At 44.2% G+C, this 26,253-nt stretch overlaps 1 protein-coding gene across 1 annotated transcript in view; it reads right to left on the minus strand.

Moving 5' to 3' along the window:
- The window catches only part of CTR9 (CTR9 homolog, Paf1/RNA polymerase II complex component), a 28,783-nt gene extending 11,466 nt beyond the window's left edge, over positions 1 to 17,317 (minus strand). Inside the window, exons 1-15 of the mRNA XM_004593786.3 lie at positions 17,057 to 17,317; positions 15,870 to 15,968; positions 13,058 to 13,297; positions 12,462 to 12,579; positions 11,900 to 11,989; positions 9,557 to 9,705; positions 6,315 to 6,422; positions 4,628 to 4,735; positions 4,304 to 4,540; positions 3,895 to 3,984; positions 3,656 to 3,784; positions 3,364 to 3,547; positions 1,964 to 2,052; positions 205 to 390; positions 37 to 124 (exon numbers count right to left, since the gene is read on the minus strand). Coding sequence (XP_004593843.1) covers positions 37 to 124; positions 205 to 390; positions 1,964 to 2,052; positions 3,364 to 3,547; positions 3,656 to 3,784; positions 3,895 to 3,984; positions 4,304 to 4,540; positions 4,628 to 4,735; positions 6,315 to 6,422; positions 9,557 to 9,705; positions 11,900 to 11,989; positions 12,462 to 12,579; positions 13,058 to 13,297; positions 15,870 to 15,968; positions 17,057 to 17,101 — 1,960 coding nt within the window. The 5' untranslated portion in view covers positions 17,102 to 17,317. The remainder of the gene's footprint in view (positions 1 to 36; positions 125 to 204; positions 391 to 1,963; positions 2,053 to 3,363; positions 3,548 to 3,655; positions 3,785 to 3,894; positions 3,985 to 4,303; positions 4,541 to 4,627; positions 4,736 to 6,314; positions 6,423 to 9,556; positions 9,706 to 11,899; positions 11,990 to 12,461; positions 12,580 to 13,057; positions 13,298 to 15,869; positions 15,969 to 17,056) is intronic.
- Positions 17,318 to 26,253: the final 8,936 nt, after the last annotated feature.

The raw sequence follows: 26,253 nt of genomic DNA on the forward strand, positions 1-26,253 counted from the left end.
CAACACCTAGCCCGGCTGCCTGGGCCTCACACTCACCTATGCCGTTGGCAGCATACAGATTCTTGGCATCATTTCTGAGCACTTGCTTGTAGATGGCCAGAGCACGATCTTGATGACGCTTTTCCTGTAAAAAGTAACAAGTGTTATTTCACAAAATCCAAATAAGCACGCAGAGTGCAGGTTTTGCTTAAAAAGAGAGATGACCTTTTCTCGGTCTCGAGTGGGCTGATGCAAAGTCTGGAGCCACACGTTGCCCAGGGCTAGCATGGAGTATGTGTCACTCTGTGTGGATGGCTGTTTTAATATCCTCTCAAATTTCTTCTGGCCTGGACCCCATTCTTGCTTTGCCAAATGAAGATTGCCAATCAAAGACCAAGCATCTGGATGATCCTGAAACACACAAAAAGAAACAAAATCTGTAACAGATCATTCAACTTCCTACAATGGTGATTTCTGAAGAGGTTTATTAGCTACATTGAAACAGTGGTTTTTCCAACTCAGGAGTTAAGATCCACTACTAGTGCGCAGCTTTCGGCCTAAGAAATCCAACAGCATGGAAAAAAAAAAAACCCTCTGGCAAGAACAAACACTGCTTTGTGGAAACTTTCTGCTATTTATTCATGCATGTATGGGTATACTAAACTCTGACACAAAATCTAATTTTTTCCATGGTTCAATCAAGAAGTTTAGATTGACTTCTACTTTATTGTTCCATTTAAATGCTAAAATACTAGGATTCCACACACTTTTCTCACATGTTCCTAAAATTCCACATGTAGGGACACTAGAAAGGGTGTGTTGAGTACGTACGAAGGGAAGAAGGAATAAAGAAGGAAACAGAAGAAATTCATATTAAGATGATGGCCCAGTTTACTACAAGATTAACAATCCAGGGACAGTGTTGGCTTAGTGGTTGGACCACCTGGATCCCATGTCAGAGCATCACGTGTCAAACCGCAGCTCCAGCTCCTGACTCCAGCTCCTGCTGCTGCAGACCCTGGGAATCAGCAGGTGACAGTGCAAGTGTCTGAGCCCCCGAAACACACACGGAGACCTGGGTGTGTCCCAGATCTTCTGATGTGGGATATGGCATCCTTAGCCAGATGTCTTAACTGACAGACCAACACCCTAGCTACTCTTTAGCATTCTTTCTTCTTCGTAATTAATTAATTTGAAAGGCAGAGTTACAGAGAGAGAGAGAGAGAGAAGGAGAAACGGAGAGAAAAAGTTATCTTTTATCATAGTATACTCCCCAAATATCAGCAACAACTGGGGCTGGGCCAGTTTGAAGTCAGGAACCAGGAACTTCTGGGTCTCCCATGTGGGTGGCAGGAGCCTAAACATTTGGGTCATCTGCCACTGATTTCCCCAGGCAATCAGGGAGCAGCAGCAGAAGCAGAGTAGCTGGGACTTGAAACTTCACTGACATAGAACGCCGGTGTCACAGGTAACAGCTTAACCCACTGGATTACAATGTCACTCCTTTAGTATTCTTAAACTATAAACCGGGGGGCAGGGGGTTTGCTGGTGTGGTGGCAGATCAGCCTGTGGTAGCAGCATTCCATATGGGCACTGGATGGAATTCCATCTGCTCCACTTCCAATCCAGCTCCCTGCTGATGGCTTGGGAGAGCAGAGTGGGATGGCCAAAGGCCCTGCACCCATGTGGGAAACCCAGAGGAAGTCCCTGGCTTCAGACTGGCTTAACTCTGGTTGTCACAGTCATATGCGGAGTGAGCCAGTGGATGGAAGCTCTCTCTTCCTTTCTTTGTAAATCAGCCTCTCAAATTGAAAAAAAAAAAAAAAAAAAAAAGATTTTAATATATGTAAATACGAAAACAAACCAAAAATCAGGGAGACACCAAAGTCACTATAAGTAATGATAGCCATTAAAAAAGAAGAACCTGCTTACAGGGAGAAGTTACAATAATTATCTCTCACAATTAAACCTCAATATTACCAACCTGATTAATCTGAAGAGCTTCCTTAAACCAATCTGAAGCCTCATAAAAGTTCCCTTTATCTCTGGCCATGGCTCCTAGGCGCAAATAGCCTGAAAACAAGCATTTAAAAGGTTTTATGTTTGAAATGCTAACTGCCAACAATCATGACTTTAAAGCCATATTTTGAAATAACTGTCTTTTTGTGAATACAGCCATACAAGAAACAGAAAATTTCCAGAGGGGGAGACAAAACATCAAATATTAATCTAACAAGCTGAAGTATAATTTTGTCACCACCAAGTCTCACTGTTTGGAACCTAGGATTTCCCTCTTCCACTCCATTCTCAATGCTGGTACTCTGGTCCAACTCCTTATCTGAAGCTAAGTTACTTAAGAAGCTTGGCATTGGTCTCTTTCCAGTTTTTAACATATATGCCACTGCCAGTAAGTTCTTCTTAAAAAGCTGTCTGAATAAAAACAGAGCTTATAGGCACAGTGAAACCATGCGCCTATAAAATTATGCATACTGGGCCTGGCTCCGTAGCCTAGTGGCTAAAGTCCTCGCCTTGAACACGCCGGGATCCCATATGAGCACCGGTTCTAATCCCGGCAGCTCCACTTCCCATCCAGCTCCCTGCTTGTGGCCTGGGAAAGCAGTCAAGGATGGCGCAGAGCACTAGGACCCTGCACCTGCCTGGGAGACCTGGAAAGAAGTTCCTGGCTCCTGGCTTCGGATCGGCACAGCACCGGTCACTGCAGCCACTTGGGGAGTGAATCATTGGATGGAAGATCTACGTCTCTGTGTCTCCTCCTCTCTGTACATCTGCCTTTCCAATAAAATAAATAAACCCTTTAAAAAAAATTATGCATACAACACAAACTTAACTTTAGAAAAGGTCATTCTCTTCAAGAAATCAATAACAGCTGTCTATCCTGTCAATGAAATTCAGTTTGGCAACCAATTAAAATCTGATTTATTTTAAATCACTTCTATATCCACAACAGTGTGACAGATGCCAAGTTAATAGCTCCTGATGTGACCAAGTCAAAACAAGAAAGTACAAGGGCTCTCTGTTCCACTCTCTCAAATGAATCAGTCAACCATAATTACTTTAAAACTTTTCACATTTTATAATGTCTTGGTTGCAAACAACTCAGATTGAAACATTCCAATAAGGATTGTTTCACAGAAAAATAATTCCCTTGTTCACTATTACAAGCACTGCCGACGTTAAGATGAAGTCAACAGTTAAAAGGTGAATCTATGATCAAATATTTCAAAGACTGAAAACCAAAAGAAGCTGGCTCAGCTGAACACAGTCTGGCCACTGAATAGTGCAAGTGGGTTCAGCTATAAATTATGGGTATGAATTATAGGAATTTAAAGAAATGTGTTACATAAGACAAGTTAAAATTCTTACAGTCAACGTAATTTGGATGTTCTCGTAAGATATTTTTATAGAGCTTTTCTGCTTCGTGGAATTCACACATTGCCTCATACAACCTGGCTAGGTTGTACGATGTCGTCACGGAGATGGCGTTGTAATAGTGCTCATCATGCTCAGCTTCTGCCTTCGCACGATCCAGGGATGCCAGGAAATATTTCTAGAAGGAAGGAAAATCACATTGTTCAAAGACCCGGTCGACACATCCTACAAAGATGTACACAGAATTTCACCAACTGTTTAGAACAAAGTATTTCCATTTTCCTACCTTTGCCTCCCCCAGGTTTCCAAGTCGAAAATGGAGGGCCCCCACGTTATTCAGAATCTCTGGGGGGACATCGGCCTGTACTTTCTCCTGAAGGATCCGTGTGGCTGTTCCGTAAGCTGAAAGGGCACCCTGAATTTTCATAGTGGACAGGAGAGGTATTGAGTGAGTATGAAAGACAAACATTACAGCAGGATTACAGAAAAGCATGACGCAGGAGTTACAAAGTATAACCAAAACACCTGTATGTCAGTCTGTTCTAAGATCTGTGCTAATTCAATCCATGCTTCCACATCGTCAGGATACTGCTCTGTGACCTTCTTCAAATGGCCCTGGGAAGGAGAGAGAACATTAAGTGATCGCAGTCCACCAAAAGGCTGGCAAAGTGAAAAATGGTGGCTACTTTAACCTGCTTGGTATGTTAGGTGCTTGTTACCTAACAACAGTGCTCCTATTTTATCTCTAGTGGTAATAACCAGAAATGAGGACTAAAAGTATTCTTCATATATACTATTAAATTATTATATATTAATAGTTATTGTTAATATTAGGAACTATATATACTACTAAACTATTAATCTATCATATATTAATATATTAAGCTATTCCTGTTTACAGCTAACAAAACAGCTGAGATCTTTTAAATGTTACCTTGGCAATGTCTCTTTTTTCTTGGTCTTCTGAGGCAGCATACAGAGAGCCAAGAATTTTCATAGTTTCATAATTATTAGGATAAGCTTTCAAAACTTTCTCAAAGCACTGAGATGCATTTTCTTTGTCACCTCGATAAATATACATTTGTCCCAAACCAAAAAACGGTAGCACAAAAGAAGATGAGGCAAACTGTGTGGCTTGATAGTAGTACTGAAAAGCTTGGTCATAATCTTCCTAAGAAACAGAAAAAAAGCAAAAGTGTTAATACCATAAATAAAAGAACAGGCCCAGATGCTTCGGGGAGTTATCATGGTTTCTCACCTGCACGTGGAATGACCTAGCCAGCTGATAGCAACTTTCCGCTTGCATAGCCTCCACTTCTGTGTTATGGAATGCATGTAGAGCCAGGTGCTGGACTTTACTATAATCCTGAACAAGGAAGACAAAGTCAGCCGGGAGAACTCGTAAGTCAAGTCTGTGCAGCTGTTTTATCTAAGTAGCACCCTTCATTCACCTATAAGATCCATTCCATCTCCCCCTACACACTGCCCACTGGTCCCATAACACACCCCATAAGCCTTAGTCAAAGGTTCTAACGGAAGGGAGGATGTTTTTACAGCCAGAGTAAAACAGTGGTTAGCAGCTGTCCGAATTTAGACTATTAACTCTGCCTCATATCACTCATCCATAAAATGGTAGTAAGGTGACCTATTTCATAAACTTGCCATGAAGATTTCCTAAATAAACACATGGAATACACTTAGTATTTAGTAAGCAGAGGATGTATACAAATAACAACCATAATAGCAATTGTTAAAAGAATTGATATAGTTTTATAACTTAAAAAAATATTTATTTATTTGGATGGCAGAATTACAGAGAGATTGGAAGTGGAGCAGCAGACTCTCGAACTGGCACCATGAGATGCCAGTGCATTGCTGGCCCCTGTAATGTTTATTTAAATTGCCATTTAACTAGCTTAAAGTTCTTAGCATATTTAAGTACTTGGTTTCAATACAGTATATTACATTTTCATGAATATTATATAAAAACGCAGTCAACTGAGTCTGTTTTTAAAGATGTATTTATTTGAAAGGCAGAGCGACAGAGAAACAGACAGAGTGATCTTCCATCTGCTGGTTCACTCCCCAAATGCCTCTAACAGCTAGGGCTGGGCCAGCCTAACCCCAGGAGCCAGGAACTTCATCCAGATCTTCTACATGTGTGGCAGAGACGACCCATTACTTGTTTGTTTTTTAATTTTCCACGAACATTAGCAGGAAGCCAGATGGGAAGTGGAACGGTCAGACTTGAACCAGCTCTCCAGTATGAGATGCTCACAGTACAAGTGGTAGTTTAAGCTGCAGTGCCACAACCTCAGTCCCATCAACGACTCCTAGATTTAGTGTCTAAAGGAATTCAAGTACTATTGCTTCTACAGAATGAGTGGCAACTTTAAAAACTCATCACAATCAACAGAAAGCTGTCAAGAACTTCTAGTTGCCTCGTCAGTACATCCGTATGCTCCTATGACACATGTGCCTGTGCTTTGCTCCAGGGCTTGCCCATCGGGTGTGATGCTCTTCTAAACCAGACCGCTAACACTCTTATCCAGGTCTGTTGCCTTTCCCCTCTCAACCACCTGGTGAGCTACACCAAAACACCTACAACTCGAGAAACTTTCCACCCTGGTGAAAACCCTTCTTAGCCACTTGATCACTTCCTTATTTCTCTATAACTGGATATAGACTTTGAACGTTTGTTTATATGCCTGTGTTTTCTACGAAACTGAATTCTTTTGAGTATAGGAACCCTGACTCCCTTGTTTCACATCCTCATAAGTGTTGGGTACATGATAGTCAATAAAAATGGATAGACAAATATACTTGTCCCAATGTAATTTGGCAAACCAAACTCTGATATTTTCAAACTTCTTTTAAGTGACACAGTCTTAACTGTAATACACTAAGTAAAAAAATCAGGGCTTAAAGTAAATGACTTATCTTACCTTTTTGAAGAAAAAGTGATTTGCCAAGTGGTTCAATACCATAGGGTTGCTAGGGTCAATAGTGTAAGCTCTAGAAAGAAGCTGGACACCATTTTTGATGGAATCAGCCTAGAAATAAGATTGCAACAAGATGTGTGAAAACATTACCTAACTAGAACTTTTCCAAAGTTTTCTTTATAATCTCAAGAAACAAGATAATATAACCTTAAAATTCAGAAACTAAAATACAGCTCTTGTTTTACCAGGGGTTGAAAATTTAAAATTGTAGTTATATAAAATTATTAGGATTTAGTTTTAACTATAGAAGCACCCACACTGTATAGAACTCTGTACTCTGACATTAGATATGTATATTTCATATTAATTTTTAAAACTTATTTTCATCTATGAGAAAGGCAATGATAGAGTGACAGCAAGGTAACAGAGGTGTCACTCCCCAAATACCTACGACAGCCAGAGCTGGGCTAAGCTGAAGCTTGGGAGAGGTGTGGATCCCTTCATGGACAGCAAGGTCCCCAAGCACTTGGTCATTCATTTGCAGTGTCCCAGAAAGCATTAACAGGAAGCACAGGTGCTGGGAAGGGCACTGGCAATCCAATATGGGATCCTTGCATCCCAAGTGGCTGCTGACCTACTGTGTCATAATACCTGCCCTTGAATTAACTTTTAACTACAATTTGCTTTTACAGATTTACATAATGTATTTCAAAGGCAGAGTTATGGGGGACCGGGGAAAGAACAGAGAGAGACAAAGAGAGGAGAAGAAGGGAAAGGGACAGTGGGAGAGGAAGAGAGATAACCTCCAGTTGCTGGTTCGGTCCCTAAATGACCACAATGGCTGGTGCTGGGCCAGGCTGAAGTCAGGAGCTTGGAGCTCCATCTGGGTCTCCCCCATGGGTGGCAGGAACCCAAGAACTTGAGCTATCTTCCACTGCTTTCCCAGCCACATTACCAGGGAGCTGGATTAGAAGTAGAGTACATGAAACTCAAAGGTGTTCATATGGGATGCCAGCATCACAGGCAGCACTTTAACCCCTCCTCCCCCGGTGCCAGTCTTTTTTTTTTTTTTAAGATTTTATGTTTTTTATTACAAAGTCAGATATACAGAGAGGAAGAGAGACAGAGAGGAAGATCTTCCGTCCAATGATTCACTCCCCAAGTGACTGCAACGGGCTGGTACTGCGCCGATCTGAAGCTGGGAACCAGGAACTTCTTTCCAGGCCTCCCACACGGGTGCAAGGTCCCAAGGCTTTGGGTTGTCCTCAACTGCTTTCCCAGGCCACAAGCAGGGAGCGGGGTGGGAAGTGGATTAGAACCGGCGACCATTTGGGATCTCGGCGAGTTCAAGGCAAGGACTTTAGCTGCTAGGCCACCACGCCGGGTCCAGCCAGTCTTAACTATGATTTTTTTTCAAAGATTTATTTATTTTTTATTGCAAAGTCAGACATACAGAGAGGAGGAGATACAGAGAGGAAGATCTTCCATCCGATGATTCACTCCCCAAGTGACCACAACGGTCAGTACTATGCCTATCCAAAGCCAGGAGCCAGGAACTTCTTCCAGCTTCCAGGTCTCCCACGTGAGCGCAGGGTCCCAAGAATTTTGGCCGTCCTCAACTGCTTTCCCAGGGCACAAGCAGGGAGCTGAACGGGAAGTGGGACTGCCGGGATTAGAACCGGTGCCCATATGGGATTCCGGAGCATTCAATGTGAGGACTTCAGCCACTAGGAAATGGTGCCTGGCCCTTAACTGATTTTTAAGCATGTTTACTGCGCTTGTGATGAACCTTCCTTCCATTAATCTTTAATATTGTTCTTGTTTCTGTTATTTTTTCCCTCTTCTTACTTATTTTTACAAGTTATATTTATCTGAAAGAGTTACATAGAAAGAGAGGGAGGTATTTTGTATCTACTGGTTCATTCCCTGGATGGTCACAATGGCCAGGGATGTGGCAAGTGGAAGCCAGGAGCAAGGAACTTCATCCAAGTCTCCCATGTGGGTAGCAGGGACCCAAACACTTGGCCAGTTTTCTGATGCTTTTCCCAGGCATATCAACAAGGAGCTGGATTGGAAGTGGAGCAGCCAGGACAGCAACTGACTTCCAAATGGGATGCTGGTGTCACAATGTAGTCACTTTACCTGCTGTATGACCCTGCCAACTTCTCTTTTCTATTTTGCACAGCTCTCAGCTGCTTTGACAGTCTCCATCTTCCAAGAGCCATCTCTGGTGTTTCTGATCTAGCTGTCTTCTTGGCATGGCAGATGGTGGTGGGTTTCCCCATAGCCATGTTGTCCCTCTACCCTGATAACAGCCTGCGCAGCCTTTGGAGCTCTTCTGGTTTCAAGGAGGACAGTTCCCTTCCCCAGCCCAGAAGGTGAGCCTTAAGTGACCAGCTCCAATAACCTACTCCCCCACCTAGCAAGTCAGCCTAAGGCACCGATTCTCAACTGAGAGCAAAGCCACTTTCGATTGCCACAAAATGGTGGAGGCAGTGCTACTGGCATTTACTGGGTAGAAGGTAGAGATGTTGGATAAGATAATTCCACACACACACACACACACACACACACACACACACACGCAACGGGACATTACATATTCCCGAAGTACCAATGGTATTGAGGTTGAGAAACCATGGAAACCCTGCTTTAGAGAATTAATGAGGGAAAGGACGGAGAGCTTCCTTCTCAATTTATGAGGGAGTCTTTCAAATAGCCTTTTATCCTGTCCCTTTCCTCCATCTTTGCTGAGATGCAGCAGCCATCTTCTGAGTATGAAGAAACAGACAACGACGAAGAAGGAATATACATTAAAGGGAGGAAATCTGAGGCCTTAGATGTTTGGTTTAATAAACAAGAAAAAAACCTTTATTTTAAGGGTTGTGTTATTTGCAAACTGATCCACACAGGTCTATAATCCCTTATCTGAAACTTGGATAAGCTCTAAAAAACCAGGTTTTTCATTTTGAATCTTGGTGGAAACTCATTTGGTGGCAAAACTTCCCCTCAGCTGTCCGGCCAGACTCTTAGCGTGCAGAGTCACTTCTTGCCACAGAACGTTTGCTTTGGGGTAGTGCCCTAGTAACGGGGGTGTTGATATCATACAGTACAGGCATGTTCTCTTACTAGCACCTGAAATCTTGATTTTTAAGATATACGTGGCTCTCAGAACTTGAGATAAGAGATAGCCAGCCTAACTGATCAGTTAGGAACTAGATTTTTTTTTTTTTTCAGCCACATACCTCTTTATTGTTGAGTTCCAGAACAGCCAGCCCAACCAAGGCTCCCACACATTTGGAATTGAGCTCCAGGGCTCTGCTGAATGCCAGACGAGCTTTCTCTAGTTTGTTTAGTTTCACAAAGCAATGGCCCATTCCTAAACGAACTTCCGCTAAATAAAAAAAAAAAAAAAAAAATCAAGCTTTCATGCTAAAGTATTTTTAGGATTCAAGCCAATTACAAATATGCTTAAGACTTTCTCCATTTTTGAGCTGCAAAATCTCCAAAATTAACCTTGGTAATTATAAAATTATATTAAAAAATTAACCTTGGTATAATATTCTCAGGCTTTCCACAGCTTTGGCTTCCCTGGAGGTTAGAAGAAGCCCTCCCCCCTCTGATGGATAATTTTCTACCACAGAGCACCTGGAATACTATTTTTCTTATCTTCCAACACCTTTGCTATACCAAAACCTTCATTTTCTCAGAGAACAAAAGTTCCAGTAAGACCTTAAATACTGTGAATGACTAAATGCACATACTGTCATGCCCTCTGGAGCTATGCCAATGCATGTAACCTCATTTCAAAGCCCTGTACAAACACAGACCTGCTCTTTCCTGAGGCCAGCTTGTCCACTCAACAACTGATGCTCTCTCTTCTACTGGGGGGGGGGGGCACTGCTTCCATAATCCTGCCCTATTTTTGTAGCATTGTAAAGAAATTCTCTCTTGGATAATATTCATTCACACAAATTGCTACCACCTTTTAAAACACCATCATGATTCCATTTTCTTTCCCAGCTGCCAATGCATCTCTCTTTTTCTTGATAGCAAAATTCCTTGGGAGATCTAGCTACATTTGTTTTTCCCAAGTCCTTTTCTTCAAATTTTTCTAGAATTTACTCTAAAGAGGCTCTCATCTCACTATGCCAGTAAAACTGCCTTGATTAAGGTCATTAATCATGTGTACACTGCTAAATCCAATGACTGATCAGCTTTGGCTCTGCCTACCAGCAGAGTTTGTCACTGTCAGTCATCCAGTCCTTCTGGAAACATTTTCCATCTTCGCGGGCTCTGCACTTACCCATTTTCTCCCTGTAGTTCTGGCTGCTCCTCAGTTCCTTTGCTGCTGCCTCACTGTTCTCCCCTTAATGTCACAGCGCTCTAGGACTCTGTCCCTGGACCACTTTTCTACCCACATCACTCTGGTTGACTTCATGTACCGTTTTGGTCTTAGAGATCATGCACAAGGATGATGACTTCCAAATCGATCACTTTAGACCAGGCCTGCTGCCTTTTGGATTTCATCACTTGTATGTCAAAAAGGCATTTCAAACTCTTCCTGTCTAAATGCAGTAAAATGTATCTCCATCTTCAAACTGCTTAGGCCCAGGACTTAACCTTTGACTCCTCCTCTAGTTGTCTCACACATCACTTCTATTCTACCAGTTCTCCCTTTAAAATAGATTGAGAACCTGGCCACTTACATCACTGCCATCACCACCACCCTGCTGTGAGCCACAATCTCTGACTTGCAGGACTGCAACAAACTTCCCACTGGCCTTGCCCCTCTCTCCACATGCCACCCAGTCTCGACCCAGAAGGGTCAGATCACACTACTTCTGTGCCTCAGGCTCTCTGAAGACTTTTTATCTCCTCCAGAGTAAAAGCACAAGTCCTCCTAATAATCTACGACTCCGGACATGATGAATCCCTTGTGGTATTTTTTATCTTATTTCCTATCAATTTTCTCCCTCATTTCAACCTCTCCATCCCAGACACAGAGACCTCTTACTACTCACACTTGCCAGGCACATTCTTTTCTCAGGGCCTTGGTTGAACCTCCTCTGCTTGCTTATTCTGGGAATGCTATTTCCCATGAATCAACGAGGTTCTGAATTTTTTGAGTCTCTACTCAAATATTATCATTTCTAATGCATTTTCCTGGCCACTCTCTAAATCTGCAAAACTTCTCACAATTATCCTACGTTCCTTTCCTTAGCCCTTGCCAATATCTTACATAAGAAATCTTTGACTCATGCACTAGCCCTGTTGCAAAGTAAATTCCATGAGGGGACAGACTTACGTCTCCTTGATTTACTGCTGCATTCCCAGCTAGAACAGCACATGGAACATCGCTGGCACACAACAAAAACTTACTGAATAAATGAGATTTTGCAAAGAAAAACAGAATACAGCAAAAAGATTTATGATACGATTTACTTTGTAGCTTTTCAATCAAACATAAAACTACAAAATCTGGATGATTCCATCATTTCAACAATCCAACGGTCTTTTTTCATAACTAACTTCATAAGTAACTGCCAAATTCTGGAAAGTTGTGTCATACAGAACTTAGATCTCACCTGGACACCCTGGGTTGGTACGCAAGGCCTTCTTATAATAAGCAAGAGCTCCTCTGTAATCCTTTTTGTTAAAAGAAATGCAGGCTTTACCTGTAATAGTTTTTAAAAATACATACTCTAGTTATAGAACACAAGTCTACTATACTTCACAATAACTCACTTAAATTTCCTACATCTCTTAGCAAGAAATACTTGAAACTGGTAAACACGGTATTACATTACATTTTCATTTTCCATAAAGCTATGTCAGTTTATGAGCAAAATAAAAATCCTTCATCTTTATGTTCAATATTATAAAGTTATAACTAAAATCACCTGGCATTGTCTACATAAAATGCTCACTGATCCTCTAGATGTGAATAAATTATTCTTAACTGATATGTTCTTACTTCGGCAATTTCAAAAATAATTTGTTGAAACTTTACAGTAACTTGTTGACATTCTACTTGACTGTCTTGTTCAATTACTAAAGAGCTTTTTTTTTTTTTTTAATAAAGAAATCTCTTCCAGGAATATGCTTCAAAAAAGTTGATTCTGAAGGTAGCTGCCAAAGAATGCTTACCGAGAAGGGCTGGAATATTGTTGGGAGATTGATTGAGCACAAAATGAAACTGTGCATCAGCTTGGTCCATTTTGTCACCTTCCAGGAGACAGAAACAGGCTCTTCCCAACAAATGGTTCTGTAAAATAATGCATCATCTTAGATTTTAAGTACATTTTAACTTATTTTTTTTAACTAAAACCAGCATAACTTACCACACAGAAAAGAGGTAGAACCTAATTCAAACTTCTCTGTCAACTCTAACGGGTGTAAACCACTAATACAATTCTCAATTACCAAATGAGAAACTACCCTGAAATGCAAGTCTCCTGTGCCAGCAAGAATGACAGAGAAGTCAGATTTTAAAAAATATTCTGAAAATTTTCCTGTAGACGTTAGAACTGCTGACTCAACATGTGGGCAAGTTTTATACTAAATTTGCCAATATTACTTCAATAGTATACGGACTAAAGAAAAACCTAATCTAATGATGAACCCTTCTTTTCTTTCATCCTTGTTTTTGTTTATTTATATCATGTTATCTTAAAAAAAAAAACAAACTTTCACATGCATCTTGCTCTCCTTCCATAAATTCAAAGAAATTTGAAAAAACTTACTTGATCGTACATGATAATTTTGTCAGCCATTGTATACAGCAAGGTCGCCTGTGTGATAAGGTCCTTCTTATTGTCCTTGTTCTTCTCTTTTCGAGCCTGTTGTACATAGTAGGCCGCCAGTGTGTCTAAGCAAGTCATCTGATCTTTCTCATGGTCTCTGTAGTCCAAATTGCCATCTATACGGGCTGCTTCCAACAACTTTACGAACTCTTCTGTTTTTCCTTGCTTGTAGTATTCCAACTATAAAGTAGAGGATCAAATTACATTCACTACAACATGTGTCCATAGAAAAAGCCATACACAAAAGTTGTTAGCTTTATTGGTAATAGCAATGAAGTGGAAACAATACAAAAGATAAATAAACAAACAGTTATGGCATAGCCATACAATGGACACTACTCTGCAATAAAAAAATGATATTTTTTTTCTGATTTTCAAAGTTTTAAAGATTGATTTATTTGAAGGTAGAATTACAAAGAGAGAGGGGCTAGAGATACAGATCTTCCATCCACTGATTCCCTCCCTAAATGGCCTAAATGGTCAGTGCTGGGCCAGGCTCAAGCCAACAGCCAGAAACTCCATCCAGGAGTCTCGCTTGGGTGCAAGTGCCCATGGATTTGGGTCATTTTGCACTGCTTTCCCAGGTGCAATTAGCAGGAGCTGGATTGGAAGTGGAGCAGCTGGGATTTGAGCTAGTACCCATATGCGTTGCCAGTGTCACAGGTGGTAGCTCAACATGCTAACTCACAATACCCAAAAAAGGGATGAATTATTGATACAAGATACAATATAGATAGATCTCAGGATAATTATTTTGAATCGAAGAAGCTGGACTGCCTCCACACCTCCTGCCGAAACACTACACATTATATAATCCCATTTATAAAGCTCTAGAAGACATTAATATTTTGTGACAAAATCGCACATCAGTTGTTGCCTGGCACTGACAAAATGAGGAATGACATCAATGGGATCTTTAAGGGGTGAAGGATACATTCCTCATCACGAGTGTGCGGACTTCACAGGCACATACACATGTCCAAACTTAACCCAAGTGGTACACGTTAGGGTCTGGCTGCTCGTCCCTTCAAGACTTAGGTTAGTTCAAACTTAATCCCTAAATAATGAGTTAATTGTATGTGGACATGTGCCCGATGGGAGGTAACCAGGACTAGATGAAAGTCGTGAAAACAGACCCCATCACTGCATGGTAGCGGCTTTGCTAGCAAGCTTGCTGCTCTGCCATGTGATGCTTGTCACCACCATGGATACTGGCAGGTCCCCATCAGCAAGAAGGACCTCACCAGCCACAGCTGCCAGAGCATGAACCTCTCAGACTCCACAAGAGGAAGCATAGTAGGAGGGTCTAACCAGCTTTGTCTGCTGCTCCACAGCTCTGACCCAAACCTGTACAAATTACTCACTTGTAGCAACAAAAACGGACTAAGACAGTAGACTTCAAATATATGCAGTATATTTTAGGTCAATTAGATTTTATTACAGCTATTAAAAAATTAAGAACATAAAAAAAGTTTTTAATCTGTTTTCTATCTAGCAATAGCTGATTTCAAGCTAAAATTTTCAAAGCACAGACTGAGAGAGAAAGCCACAAAGATATCAAAACAGAAAACTTGGGTTCTGGTTCCAGATCTATCAAAAGTTATCTGTGATGTTGGCTTGCTGAGTGACATTCCCAGATATCTGCTGCAATGACAAACAAGAAAAAAACAACATCTATTGTTTATTAACCACCTACTAGGGGTTATGTACTACTTAGGAACTTCAAGTACACAGTTTTGTCTGAACCATACCTCTACCGCAGCAAGAAGGTACATAAACATCCCCAGGTCAAAAGTCAAGTCAGTTGTCTAAAGTCTTAGCAGCCAAGCTGGGATTTAACCAAAGCCCCTAAACCCAAAAGCCTATCCCCTGTAACAACCTTCTTAACCAATAGTATCCCAGTCTCAATTCCTCCAATGTCTCAATTTTCCTATTGGTGCTGTTCAAGAAGGCATATGTACTAGCATACGTATTAAAGACAACCCAAATTCTCTTCATTTTAAAAAACTTTGAGTTTTTTGTAAATGAGAAGTGACAGCTTGGTCTCCATGAGACAGGAAAATCTGACACTGTATGTTCTTGAAAGTTGTTCTTCTCTCCACATCAAAGGAAGAAACTGAGCAGGCCTGAGCAATGCACACAGCCCAGCTGCAGACCTGCTGCACTGCCCTCCTGGGCTGCTTCTGCAGTGGACGGGATGGTTACCGGTGCAATGCCTTCTCCGCCTGCTGGGAACAGAGACTAATGCTGACAGGGCCCAGCAGCAGTGCTGGAGGGCCGGACACACAGTCCTAGTCTTCCCGACGGGACTGTGCTGGGAGGTACTCATGAAATGTAGGTGACCAAACAGGACAAAAAATGCAAAGGGCTGTGTGGTTTAGCCTGGAACTAATGTATGGTAGTGAAATCTTCCACTGTTCTGGGGAACACTGTTAGGCAGCAATGTTTACATTGTGATATTTTGTTTCTTCTTCATAACCGGTTTTCATTGTACCACCACTAAATAATTAAGTACTGGATACTGAGGGTGGGTTTTGCTTGTACTAACAAATCCTTATTTCCCAGTTGAGTATCAGCACATCATTTAGGAAATGGGCCTTACTTGTCTACAAATAATGGAATCAATTTCTTTTACATGTGGGACGATTAATTAATCTATCACAAACCCAAGCTGGCCAGTACTGTATCTGAAAACAGAACACACACCTTCCCCGCAACTGACCCACAGATGATGCGTTTTGTGAATACTTACCGCCAAGGCAATCCATATGTGCAGCTGTGTGTGTTCCTGCTTCAAAATACTGATAACTTCATCTCCCTCCGGTAACTGATCGAAGTCAAGTTCAATGACCTGCAACACAAAACTCGGGCTTTACCTCTGATTTCCTTTTTAACTTCCTCTTTTGTGATCCCTGCTGTCCTGAACACACACCAATATGCATATACAGAGTAATGGTTCCAGGCCAGTTCCCGTCAATGTTTGCAGGCTATGTGACAAATATGCTAAATCTTTTTTTTTTAAGATTTTATTTATTTTTTATTGGAAAGTCAGATATATAGAGAGGAGGAGATTGAGAGGAAGATCTTCCATCCGCCGCAGCAACGGCTGGAGCTGAGCCAATCTGAAGCCAGGAGCCAGGAGCCTCTTCCAGGTCTCCCACGCTGGTGCAGGGTCCGGCCTCGACTGCTTTCCCAGGCCATGAGCAGGGAGCTGGATGGGAAGCAGGGTGCAGAGATTAGGACCAGCGCCCATATGGGATCCCAGAGCGTTCAAGGTGAAGACTCCAGCCACTAGGCTAATGCGCCAGGCCCTAAATCTTCCCGCATCATTCAAACTGTAAAACACTGAGTCCTGGGCAACGGAACAAAACTCCTGTTTAATAGGTACTACAGGCAAAGAGCAGTTAACCCGCGGGAAAACGGGGAGGCCACAGCCCGGACACCTGGGGAAGCTGAACACCTCCTTACACACACGAATCACAGAGACAGCATCCCTGTGTCACAACCACTGCTGACTGTGGGCACAGAAACAATCAAGAAGGTTCTGGGACTGCGGACAGCAGTTACACAGCCCTGCGACTGCACGCTAAGCTGACCGTATCTCGAACACAACACAACAAGCGTGAAAACTCCAAAAAAAGACCCAAGAACATGCAGTGACGGGGACTCGGGGGGCCTCTCTCCTCGGGGTTCCCAGAGGAGCCGTGTCGGGGACCAGCTGGGAGAGGAGGCGAGAACGCCGTCCCGACTCGCAGCAGTTCGCTCCCTGCCGGCCCGGGCGCTCCCTCGGGGCTCCGGCCCCGCCGCGCGGGGGTCGCTCTCCGCGGAAAGCAAGCCCAGCCGACGGCGGAGGCGGCGCGTGGGTCGGGGAGGGGTGCGGGGACGACCCCCCAAGTTCACGGGCGCCCGCTCCCTCCCCTCCTCCACGCTCGACACTACCTCGTCCGTGTCCCGGAGGGGAATCTCGATGGAGCCCCGCGACATGGTGAGAGCACAAGGCAGGCTGCAGGCCCGCCCCGCCGCAGCCCGTCCGTCCACTAGTCCTTCAGGCGAGTGCGGAGGTGAGCGCCCGCCGCGCTCGGGTCGCGACTGCCGCCCTGCGGCGCCGCCCGCAGCCCCGGCTTTCTCCTTCCCGTCAGCGGCTGCACCGCCAGCAGCCGAGGCGGCCGGCCACTTCCGGGGCCCGCCTCCCGGCCCGGAAGTACTTCCCCCCGAGAGGGCGGGAGCGAGGCGGGGTCGCCTGGGGCTCCGGAGTGTCTGCCCTTCGGGGTTTGGGCTCTTGGCCTGTGGCCGCCGGAGACCCCGAGATCTCACCGGCTTGGACCTCGAGAGCCACAGGGAATCGGGGACCCCGAGAAGCCACCGGCGGGGACCCCAAGATTCCACTGGGAATCGGGGACCCCGAGATCCCACCGGCGGGGCCCCTGCATGGATGCCCCCTGCCAGTCAGTTCCATTCTCCTCACAGCCCCTCAGTCAGCGTCTGACAAGACTCATACGACCACTTTACAAAAGAATGTTCTAGTGATACTGTAATCGTGCCAGAATTCGTGTATTTTTTAAGTTTTTGGACGCAAATGAAGAAGGCGTGCTGGATTTGTTCCTCTCATACCATTGTGTCCTGATTGTATTAGGGAATTGTATTAGGGGAGGTTTATTTATGCTTTTCCTTTAAGTAATGGAGTAGTATTACGTTAGTGTGCGGCCGTCACTTTCCCACCAAGTGTCTCTGGACAGATCCCCTTTGTCGGCCCAGCTCATGCCACCAGCTGCACCACCTGCCGTCTAGCCTGGTCACCCCATTCCTCATCCGCTCCAGCCAGCTCCAGCCATTTTGCACACAGACCCTTAAGGAAATACCAATTCATTCCTAGTTTTTCTTCCCAGATCTCCTAGAAGCTTTAAGTAGAAATTGTATTACTTTTATCTTTCCATTTATTGACTATCTATTTTAATGGTCCTATCCAATATGAACGTGCTAACATCACGTATAATTTAAAATTTTCAGTAGCCACATTGCAAAAGAGATGAAGTGAATTTTGGTCACATATTTACTCACATATCTAAGATAACCATTCAAAATAAAATTGGAGATAATTTTTTTAAAGATTTATTTATTTTTATTGCAAAGTCAGATACACAGAGAGGAGGAGAGACAGAGAGGAAGATCTTTCGTCCGATGATTCACTCTCCAAGTGAGCGCAACGGCCGGTGCTGTGCCGATCTGAAGCCAGGAACCAGGAACTTCTTTCCGGGTCTCCCACGTGGGTGCACAGTCCCAAGGCTTTGGGCCGTCCTCGACTGCTTTCCCAGGCCACAAGCAGGGAGCTGGATGGGAAGTGGAGCTGCCGGGATTAGAACCGGCGCGCATGTGGGATCCCGGGGCGTTCAAGGCGAGGACTTTAGCCGCTAGGCTACACCGCCGGGCCCGGCAAATGTATCTTAGGAAAAAATAACACCTGGATTTCAGAAAAGTTTTGCTTCAAAGTCTACTTATCTTCTAATTGCATTTTTCTAATGTTTAATTAATAAGAATCACAATTTAAAATTCAGTTGGATGAGCCATTTCTTTTTGTTTGTTTTTGAAGATTTTTATTTATTTATTTTTTATTCGAGAAACAGTACAGAGAGAGAAGGAGAAATAGACAAGGAGAGATCTTTTGTCTGCTGGCTCACTTTCCGCATAGCCACAATGGCCTGAGCTAGTTGCTCTGATGTCAAGAGCCAGGAGCTTCTTCCAGTTCTCCCACATGGATGCAGGGGCCCAGGTGCTTGGAAAATCCCCTACCACTTTCTTTGGCACATTAACAAGGAGCTGGCTCAGGGTGGAGTAGCCAGAACTAGAACTGGGCGTATAAGGGATGCCGGCACCACTGGTAGAAACTTAACCAGCCTTGTCAGGGCTCCTGCCCCCTGGATCAGCCGTTTCAAGTGCTCAAAAGCCCAAGGTGGTTAGTGAATACTGTACTGAATAGTAAAGCACAGTATTTCCAGGAAATTTAGTTGGATATACTTTAAGGTCTATGAGGCAAGCATTAATCCATTATTTGCCATTGCACTATATAATGGACATTTATAAACTTAAACAGAACAATAAATATACCATTTAAAATAACTGAGATTAAAATGTTTTTACAGATTTGAGACATACAGTAAATGAACAGTAAGTCATTTGAAAACATTTTGAAATTCATTGTGAACACAGCATAAGCTTCACTGCAAAAGTACTTTTAACTAAATGTTCAACTGAACAGAAGATTGCATACACGGGGTCTGGTGTCGTGACTCAGCAAGTTAAGCCACAGCTTGTGACATGAGCATCCCATATGAGCTATGATTCAAATCCTGGTTGTTTTTCTTCCCATTCAGCTCCCTGAAAACGCACCTGGGAAAGCAACAGAAGATGGCCTAAATACTTGAGCCTCTGCCGACTACATTAAAGCCTCGGATGGAGTTGCTGGCTTTGACCTGGACCAAATATGACCCTTGTGAAGGGATTTTCTAGAACTACATAGTAATTTTATTTCAAGAACGGTACTGTATTTGAAGTGATCAGTATTCAGAAAGAGCTGAGCTGCCCGCAGGATTCTGGGACCCTGCAGCCTGTGGGAAATAAGCCCACCTGAGACCACCTATCCTCTAATGGATGGATTCTGAAATCTGAAAGAATCAGAAAGCTACATCCTCTTACTCCAGGTCTTGAGAGTGGTGACCAGTTGGTACAAGCAGGTCAAAATTTTCAAGCAATTAGTTCTTTCGATCCCTGCAACCCACGAGTCCCTGCCCCCTGTGTTTCATTAGTTAGAGAAGCTGGAAGGTAACATGTAGTCTGATATGGCGACTAAGGTGGGAAGAGATTTAGGGGCGTGGTTCCCAAACCTGTTGTTGGGCAGATAATAATCCTGTCCAGCCTGCTCATGATGAAACAAACAAACAAAAAATCATTGAAAGGGTGAGATAGATTTTTGGATGTCACAACCCATCATACAAAACCTGTCAGAGGGCCTTGGGCTTCTCCACCCATGTGAGAGACCCAGAAGAAACTCCTGATTCCTGGCTTCAGATTGACTCAGCTCTGGCTGCTGTGGCCATTTAGGGAGTGAACCAGCAGATGGGAGATCTTTCTCTCTCTCTCTTCTTCTCTCTGTAAATCTTTCCAATAAAAATAAATAAATATTTTTGAAAAGAAAAAATATTCACAGTAGTGAAAACTTGGGATGTAGGGATTAAACAAAAGTACACTTAATGGTGAATGTTATACTCCACACCCAAAAACCTCACTAGTATTGAAGACCCTGTCCATATGCTTGACTTAAAGTTACCAGCAATCAAAGGTATCCTAAGTGCTAGAGACGAACATTTAAACAAATGCTTATTTATTTATTTATGATTATTTTTACATAGTTAATTAGGGTGATTGGGGTCAAGGGCAGCAGGAAGGTAGGTGAGCCCATTATCTCCACATTCTCTTTTTTTCCTCCTTGTATCTGAGGGGAGGGGGAGATGAGGGGAGACGTTACACCCAGCCTCCCAAAACGCCTCTGTTCCCTGAGATGGACAGTCTCCCAGTACCACCCTGGGGTCCCCCATGTGGGGTATGCTGTAAGGGTCCTGTTCAAGAGGTTTTGATAGTTCAACAGTTCTGTATTACTGCCAATCTTGCTACTCCAATCACGATGAATTCTCTCCAGAATCCACTGGTTGATTTAATCCACCCTAGAGACTCCATTTGCCCGGATATTCCCTCCCAGCACTTGGCTGAGGTAGTTGATCAACTTGTTCTGTCCTCTGTCCTCTGTGGTACAGGTGTCCTTATGCAGAGCATCTTGATTGCTCTAGATTAGATCAGAGTTTGGGAAATACGTGAAAGTTGTAGCTTTGGAGAGGCAAAGAACAGAGGGGAGTGTGTACCAGGCAGAGTGGAGAATATGCTGGAGAAGAAGGCTGTGTGGCTGGAACACAAAAAAATGAAGGACGAAGCTGAAGATGTGCCAAGTACATGCATCATACTGGGCTTTACTCACGGAAAGCAAAACTGACAGCTGGTCCTGCCTCCAGTACAGATCACTTGCCACTGTTAGCCAACAGAATGTTTTGTGCTTGAAATGTGAAAAGACAGTGCTATACTCTAGTCTCCCATGTGAATGGCACCTCCAGCATTTCCCATATGCTATGGGCACTAACAAAAGCAGTTCAATTGCTGATTTTGTAAGATTCAAGTGTGAAAATGGAAAATGGTTTGGGAGCAGGTGGCAACTCTGTGGGAAAACTGTTCTTTTCCCACTCTGAACCATTCAACGGACAGTAGGCATTGGAACCCTGATTGCATGCATTTGGTGAACTAGTCATCCTTCTTCTCATTAAAGATTTATTTACTTTTTATTGGAAAGACAGATCTACAAAGAGAAGGAGAGACAGAGAGGTCTTCCATCTGCTGGTTCACTCCCAAATCACTGCAATGGCTGGAGCTGAGCCGACCCGAAGCCAGGAGCCAGGAGCCTCTTCCGGGTCTCCCACGAGGGTACAGGGTCCCAAGGCTTTGGGTCATCATTGACTGCTTTCCCAGGCCACAGGCATGGAGCTGGATGGGAAGTGGAGCAGCCAGGACATGAACTGGATCCTTACAGGATCCTGGCGCATGCAAGGCGAGGACTTAGCCACTGAGCCACTGTGCTGGGCCTGAACTAGTTCTTCTGAAGCCTGAACTTATGCAAGTGTTTTTGTAAGCAAACTATTATTCTAAACGCTTTTGAAGGTATCTTTCAACACAGAACAATGTTAAGGATTTGGGACTTAATTTTAGGTTCTTGGGCCCAGCGCTGTGGTCTAGCAGCTAAAGTCCTCACCTTGAATGCCCCGGGATCCCATATGGACCCTGGTTCTAATCCCGGCAGCTCCACTTCCCATCCAGCTCCCTGCTTGTGGCCTGGGAAGGCAGTCGAGGACAGCCCAGAGCCTTGGGACCCTGCACCCGCATGGGAGACCTGGAAAGAGGTTCCAGGTTCCTGGCTTCGGATCAGCGCAGCACCGGCCATTGCAGTCACTTGGGGAGTGAATCATTGGACAGAAGATCTTTCTCTCTGTTTCTCCTCCTCTCTGTATATCTGACTTTGCAATAAAAATAAAATACATTGTTAAAAAAATTTTTAAAAATTTAGGTTCAAAGTGACTGCAATGCTTTAAGTGATATGGATGTGCCAACTAAAAAAAAAATGAAAGAGACTGATTTTGTGGTTTGAAAAAATTGCCTTGACTATGTAGTAGAAAGTGGCTTGGGAAATATCTACGAAGATGTGAATGGATCACTTACAAATTCACTCTTGTCCAAGTGTCAGGTAGTCAACATCTAAATAAACATCAGGTAGATGAGTTCGAGAGAAGAGGATGATTTAAGATGTGTCTCTCTGGGCCTGGTGTGGTATCCTAGCGGCTAAGGTCCTTGCCTTGCACATGCCAGGATCCCATATGTGCCAGGATCCCATTTGGGTGCTGGTTTGTGATCCTGCAGCTCTGCTTCCCATCCAGCTCCCTGCCTGTAGCTTGGGAGAGCAGTTGAGGACAGCCCAAAGCTTTGGGTTCCTGCACCCATGTGGGAGACCTGGAAAAGGCTTCGGGCTCCTGGCTTCAGATCGGCTCAGCTCCAGCTGTTGCAGCCACTTGGAGAGTGGGTCAGCAGATGGAGGATCTTCCTCTCTCTTTCCTCCTCTTTGTATATCTGACTTTCCAATAAAAATAAATAAAAAGATGTGTCTCTCTGAATGCCAATCACTAGGGTTTCCTAAGGATCGAATCCAAGGGTCACTGACAGCAGTCAAGGACGACTTTCAGTTTCCGGCATGAACAACTGGTTCAGTGATATGTCATTTCCTTAGCTAGGAAAGACTGGTCGTGAAGGACCTCTGGACAGGAATTGACCACTTGTTAAAGTCCCGATTCTTGCTTGCATTGTGTGTGGCTTGACCAAGGGCGAGTATCAGACAGTCAGTGGGATATGCAGGTCCAGACCTGAGCAGAGTTTCTTGAGCTGGAAGGAATGAAGGAGCCACAGGCACGAGAGGAAGCTTACAGCTGTGGAATTAGATGATCTAGAGAGCAAGCTGGGGGTGACAAGGATTTCCAGTGTTCGGAGGGAGTTAAGATTTCAATACAGGAATTCTGTTCCTGGGATGGAATAACCAGAAAATCCTCTAGTTAAAACTGCCTAGATTTTCTGGATAAGACAAACCAACCCAATAAATGAAAATGCAGTGCAGAGCCATCTGATAATCCAAATGACATGCACCTGAGCCCCTACTGAGATGGCCTAGGTGGGGACCAAACAGTAGATGCTTTTTTACAGACCATTTGTGTTTGATGCACACATGGAGACTAAGTTAGACGCATTGGGTCCTAAGCGACACGGGAACTAAAAACGGTTGTCCCGGTACACATGACCCAGGCTGGTCTCTGGGTGATCACAGGGGCTGACTGCACAGCAGGTTGGTATGTTAGGCAGGCCTGGTGTCTGTTTGTTATCATCTGCTTGCTTTGGGAGTCCCTAAGGCAAGAGATGAACACAGAAATGATCCCAGGGTGGGGGTGGGATAGGGTGGGGACGCTCAATTGGTCAATCCTCCCCTTACAAGTGCCAGGATCCCATAATGGCTCAAGTTCATGTTCCGGCTGCTCCACTTCCCATCCAGTTCCCTGCCTGTGACCTGGGAAAGCAGTCGAGGACGGCCCAACGCCTTGGGACTGCAACTGCATGGGAGACTCAGCTTCGGTCATTGTGGCCACTTGGGAAGTAAACCAGTGGGTGGAAGGCCTTTCTCTGTAAATATGACTTTCCAATTAAAAAAAAAACTTAAAACAAAACAAAAAGAATAATCCTTAAGCGACGAGTATCTTTGGGATGCTCAGGCAAGTCACTTAACCTTTTTGTTTGATCCTTATTTCTAGTAAGGATTAAATAATGAAATAATGGTAACATATGTACTGAATGCTTAATTTCATTTGACCTTGGTATCCCAATACTCATGTCAACTCCAATCCCACGACGTGGCCCAGTCGTTCTGTCAGTGGCGTTGGTGACGGGGTAGGGGTGAGAGTGGGAGCAGGCCAGTCGTATGCCCATCTCCTAGGGTTGGTGTGGCATCAGTGTTCTGTCCTGGGCTGGTGTGCATGGGTCTCAGTTCCTAGGGGAAGTTGCTACCATCCACTCCGTCCTCCGGAGCTACCTCACCTCAGCTGGGACAGACTGTCAGACTCTTTGCTCCCTTTCTTGTCCCCAAAAGACAAGAAGCACATGATACCTTCCTGCTGAGGGCGACACACTTGGGTTGAAATCGTGGCTCTGCTTCTTCCTTTTTAAAAAAGATTTATTAATTTTTATTGGAAAGTCAGATACACAGAGAGGAGAGACAGAGAGGAAGATCTTCCGTCCGACGATTCACTCCCCAAGTGGCCACAACAGCTGGAGCTGAGCCAATCTGAAGCTGGGAGCCAGGAGCCTCTTCTAGGTCTCCCACATGGGTGCAGGAACCCAAAGCTTTGGGTTGTCCTCAACTGCTTTCCCAGGCCACAGGCAAGGAGCTGGATGGGAAGCGGGGCTGCTGGGACAAAAACCAACACCCACATGGGATCCAGGTGTGTGTTAGGCAAGGACTTTAGCTGCTAGGTTACCTTGCTGGTCTCATGGCTCTGCTTCTGATGCACTTCTTTCTAACACACATCCTGGGAAGCAGGGTGGCTCAAGTAGTTGGGTTTCTCAAGTAACTGGAGTTCTTGGCTCCTGGCTTAAGCCTGATGGGGGTTGGGCTGTCATGGGCTTTTAGGGAGTGAGCCAGTGGATGGGAGATCTCTTCCTGCCTGACTCACTGCAAATAAATACTTCTTCATGAACTTTTCCAGCTCCTCTTCTTGTTTTAATGATTGGGTCATTGATCCTTATTGAAAAGAAGAAAGGAAAGAAAATGGGATTCAGCTGGTCTTGGAAGACAGGATCTGATCAGGCAGAACTGCAGGAAAGCTGTATTGTGCACAGAGGACATGTAGAGCAAAAACCCGGGCAAGATGGGCTCAGTGCGAAAGCATAGTGGTTAAAGTCCTCGCCTTGAACGCCCCGGGATCCCATATGGGTGCCGGTTCTAATCCCGGCAGCTCCACTTCCCATCCAGCTCCCTGCCTGTGGCCTGGGAAAGCAGTTGAGGATGGCTCAAAGCCTTGGAACCCTGCACCCGCGTGGGAGAGCTGGAAGAGGCTCCTGGCTCCTGGCTTCAGATTGGCTCAGCTCCAGCTGTTGTGGCCACTTGGGGAGTGAATCATTGGACGGAAGATCTTCCTCTCTGTCTCTCCTCTCTCTGTATATCCACCTTTCCAATAAAAATAACTAAATCTTAAAAAAAAATCTGAGCCAGAGAAATCCTCTTTAAGGCCAGCAGCAGAAGAGCTACAACCATTAAAACTCATCATTTTCTCTGCACCATCTCTTCTCGGAAGCCTGTGTTGCTGTCATCCTTCCACAAGGCTCTGCCCTTCTGTACTTTTCTTATTGTCTTCAAAAACAGCTTGGCATGGAACTATATTCAGTTTGGGAAAACAGTATATATTTCTGTCTCTCTTTTTGGGAACATTTATTTATTTACTTGAAAAGCAGACTTATACACAGACAGAACAGGAGACCTTCCAACTGCTGGTTGAGTTGATGGCTGCAACGGCCAGGGCTGGGTCAGGATGAAGCCAGGAAGTTTGGGTTTCCCATGTGGGTAGCAAGGACCCAAGCACCTATGCCATCCTCTGCTGCTTTCCCAGGCCATTAGCAGGGAGTTGGATCAGAAGTGGAACAGTCAGGGCTTGAATGGATGCCCATATTGAACGGCAGCATTGCAAATGGTGGCTTCACCCACCTTTCCACAATGCCAGCCCCCTCTATTTCTTTCCAAATACGTGTGTGTGTGTGTGAGTACATGCAGTCTTTCCTCTCCTCTGAGCCCAACCTTTTTGAAGATTCTTTCCAAATACTCCCCTCTTTCAGTCTGAGGAATCTAGAAAGTGCTGAGGACATACACCAATCTGAATTTTTTTTTTTTTTTTTTTTTTACTGAAAGCCCAATTGGAAACACAGCCTGGGACTCTGCCTCAAAAAGCAAAGCGCACGTG

Source organism: Ochotona princeps, chromosome 4, assembly GCF_030435755.1.
Source record: "Ochotona princeps isolate mOchPri1 chromosome 4, mOchPri1.hap1, whole genome shotgun sequence".
NCBI classification, from domain to species: domain Eukaryota; kingdom Metazoa; phylum Chordata; class Mammalia; order Lagomorpha; family Ochotonidae; genus Ochotona; species Ochotona princeps.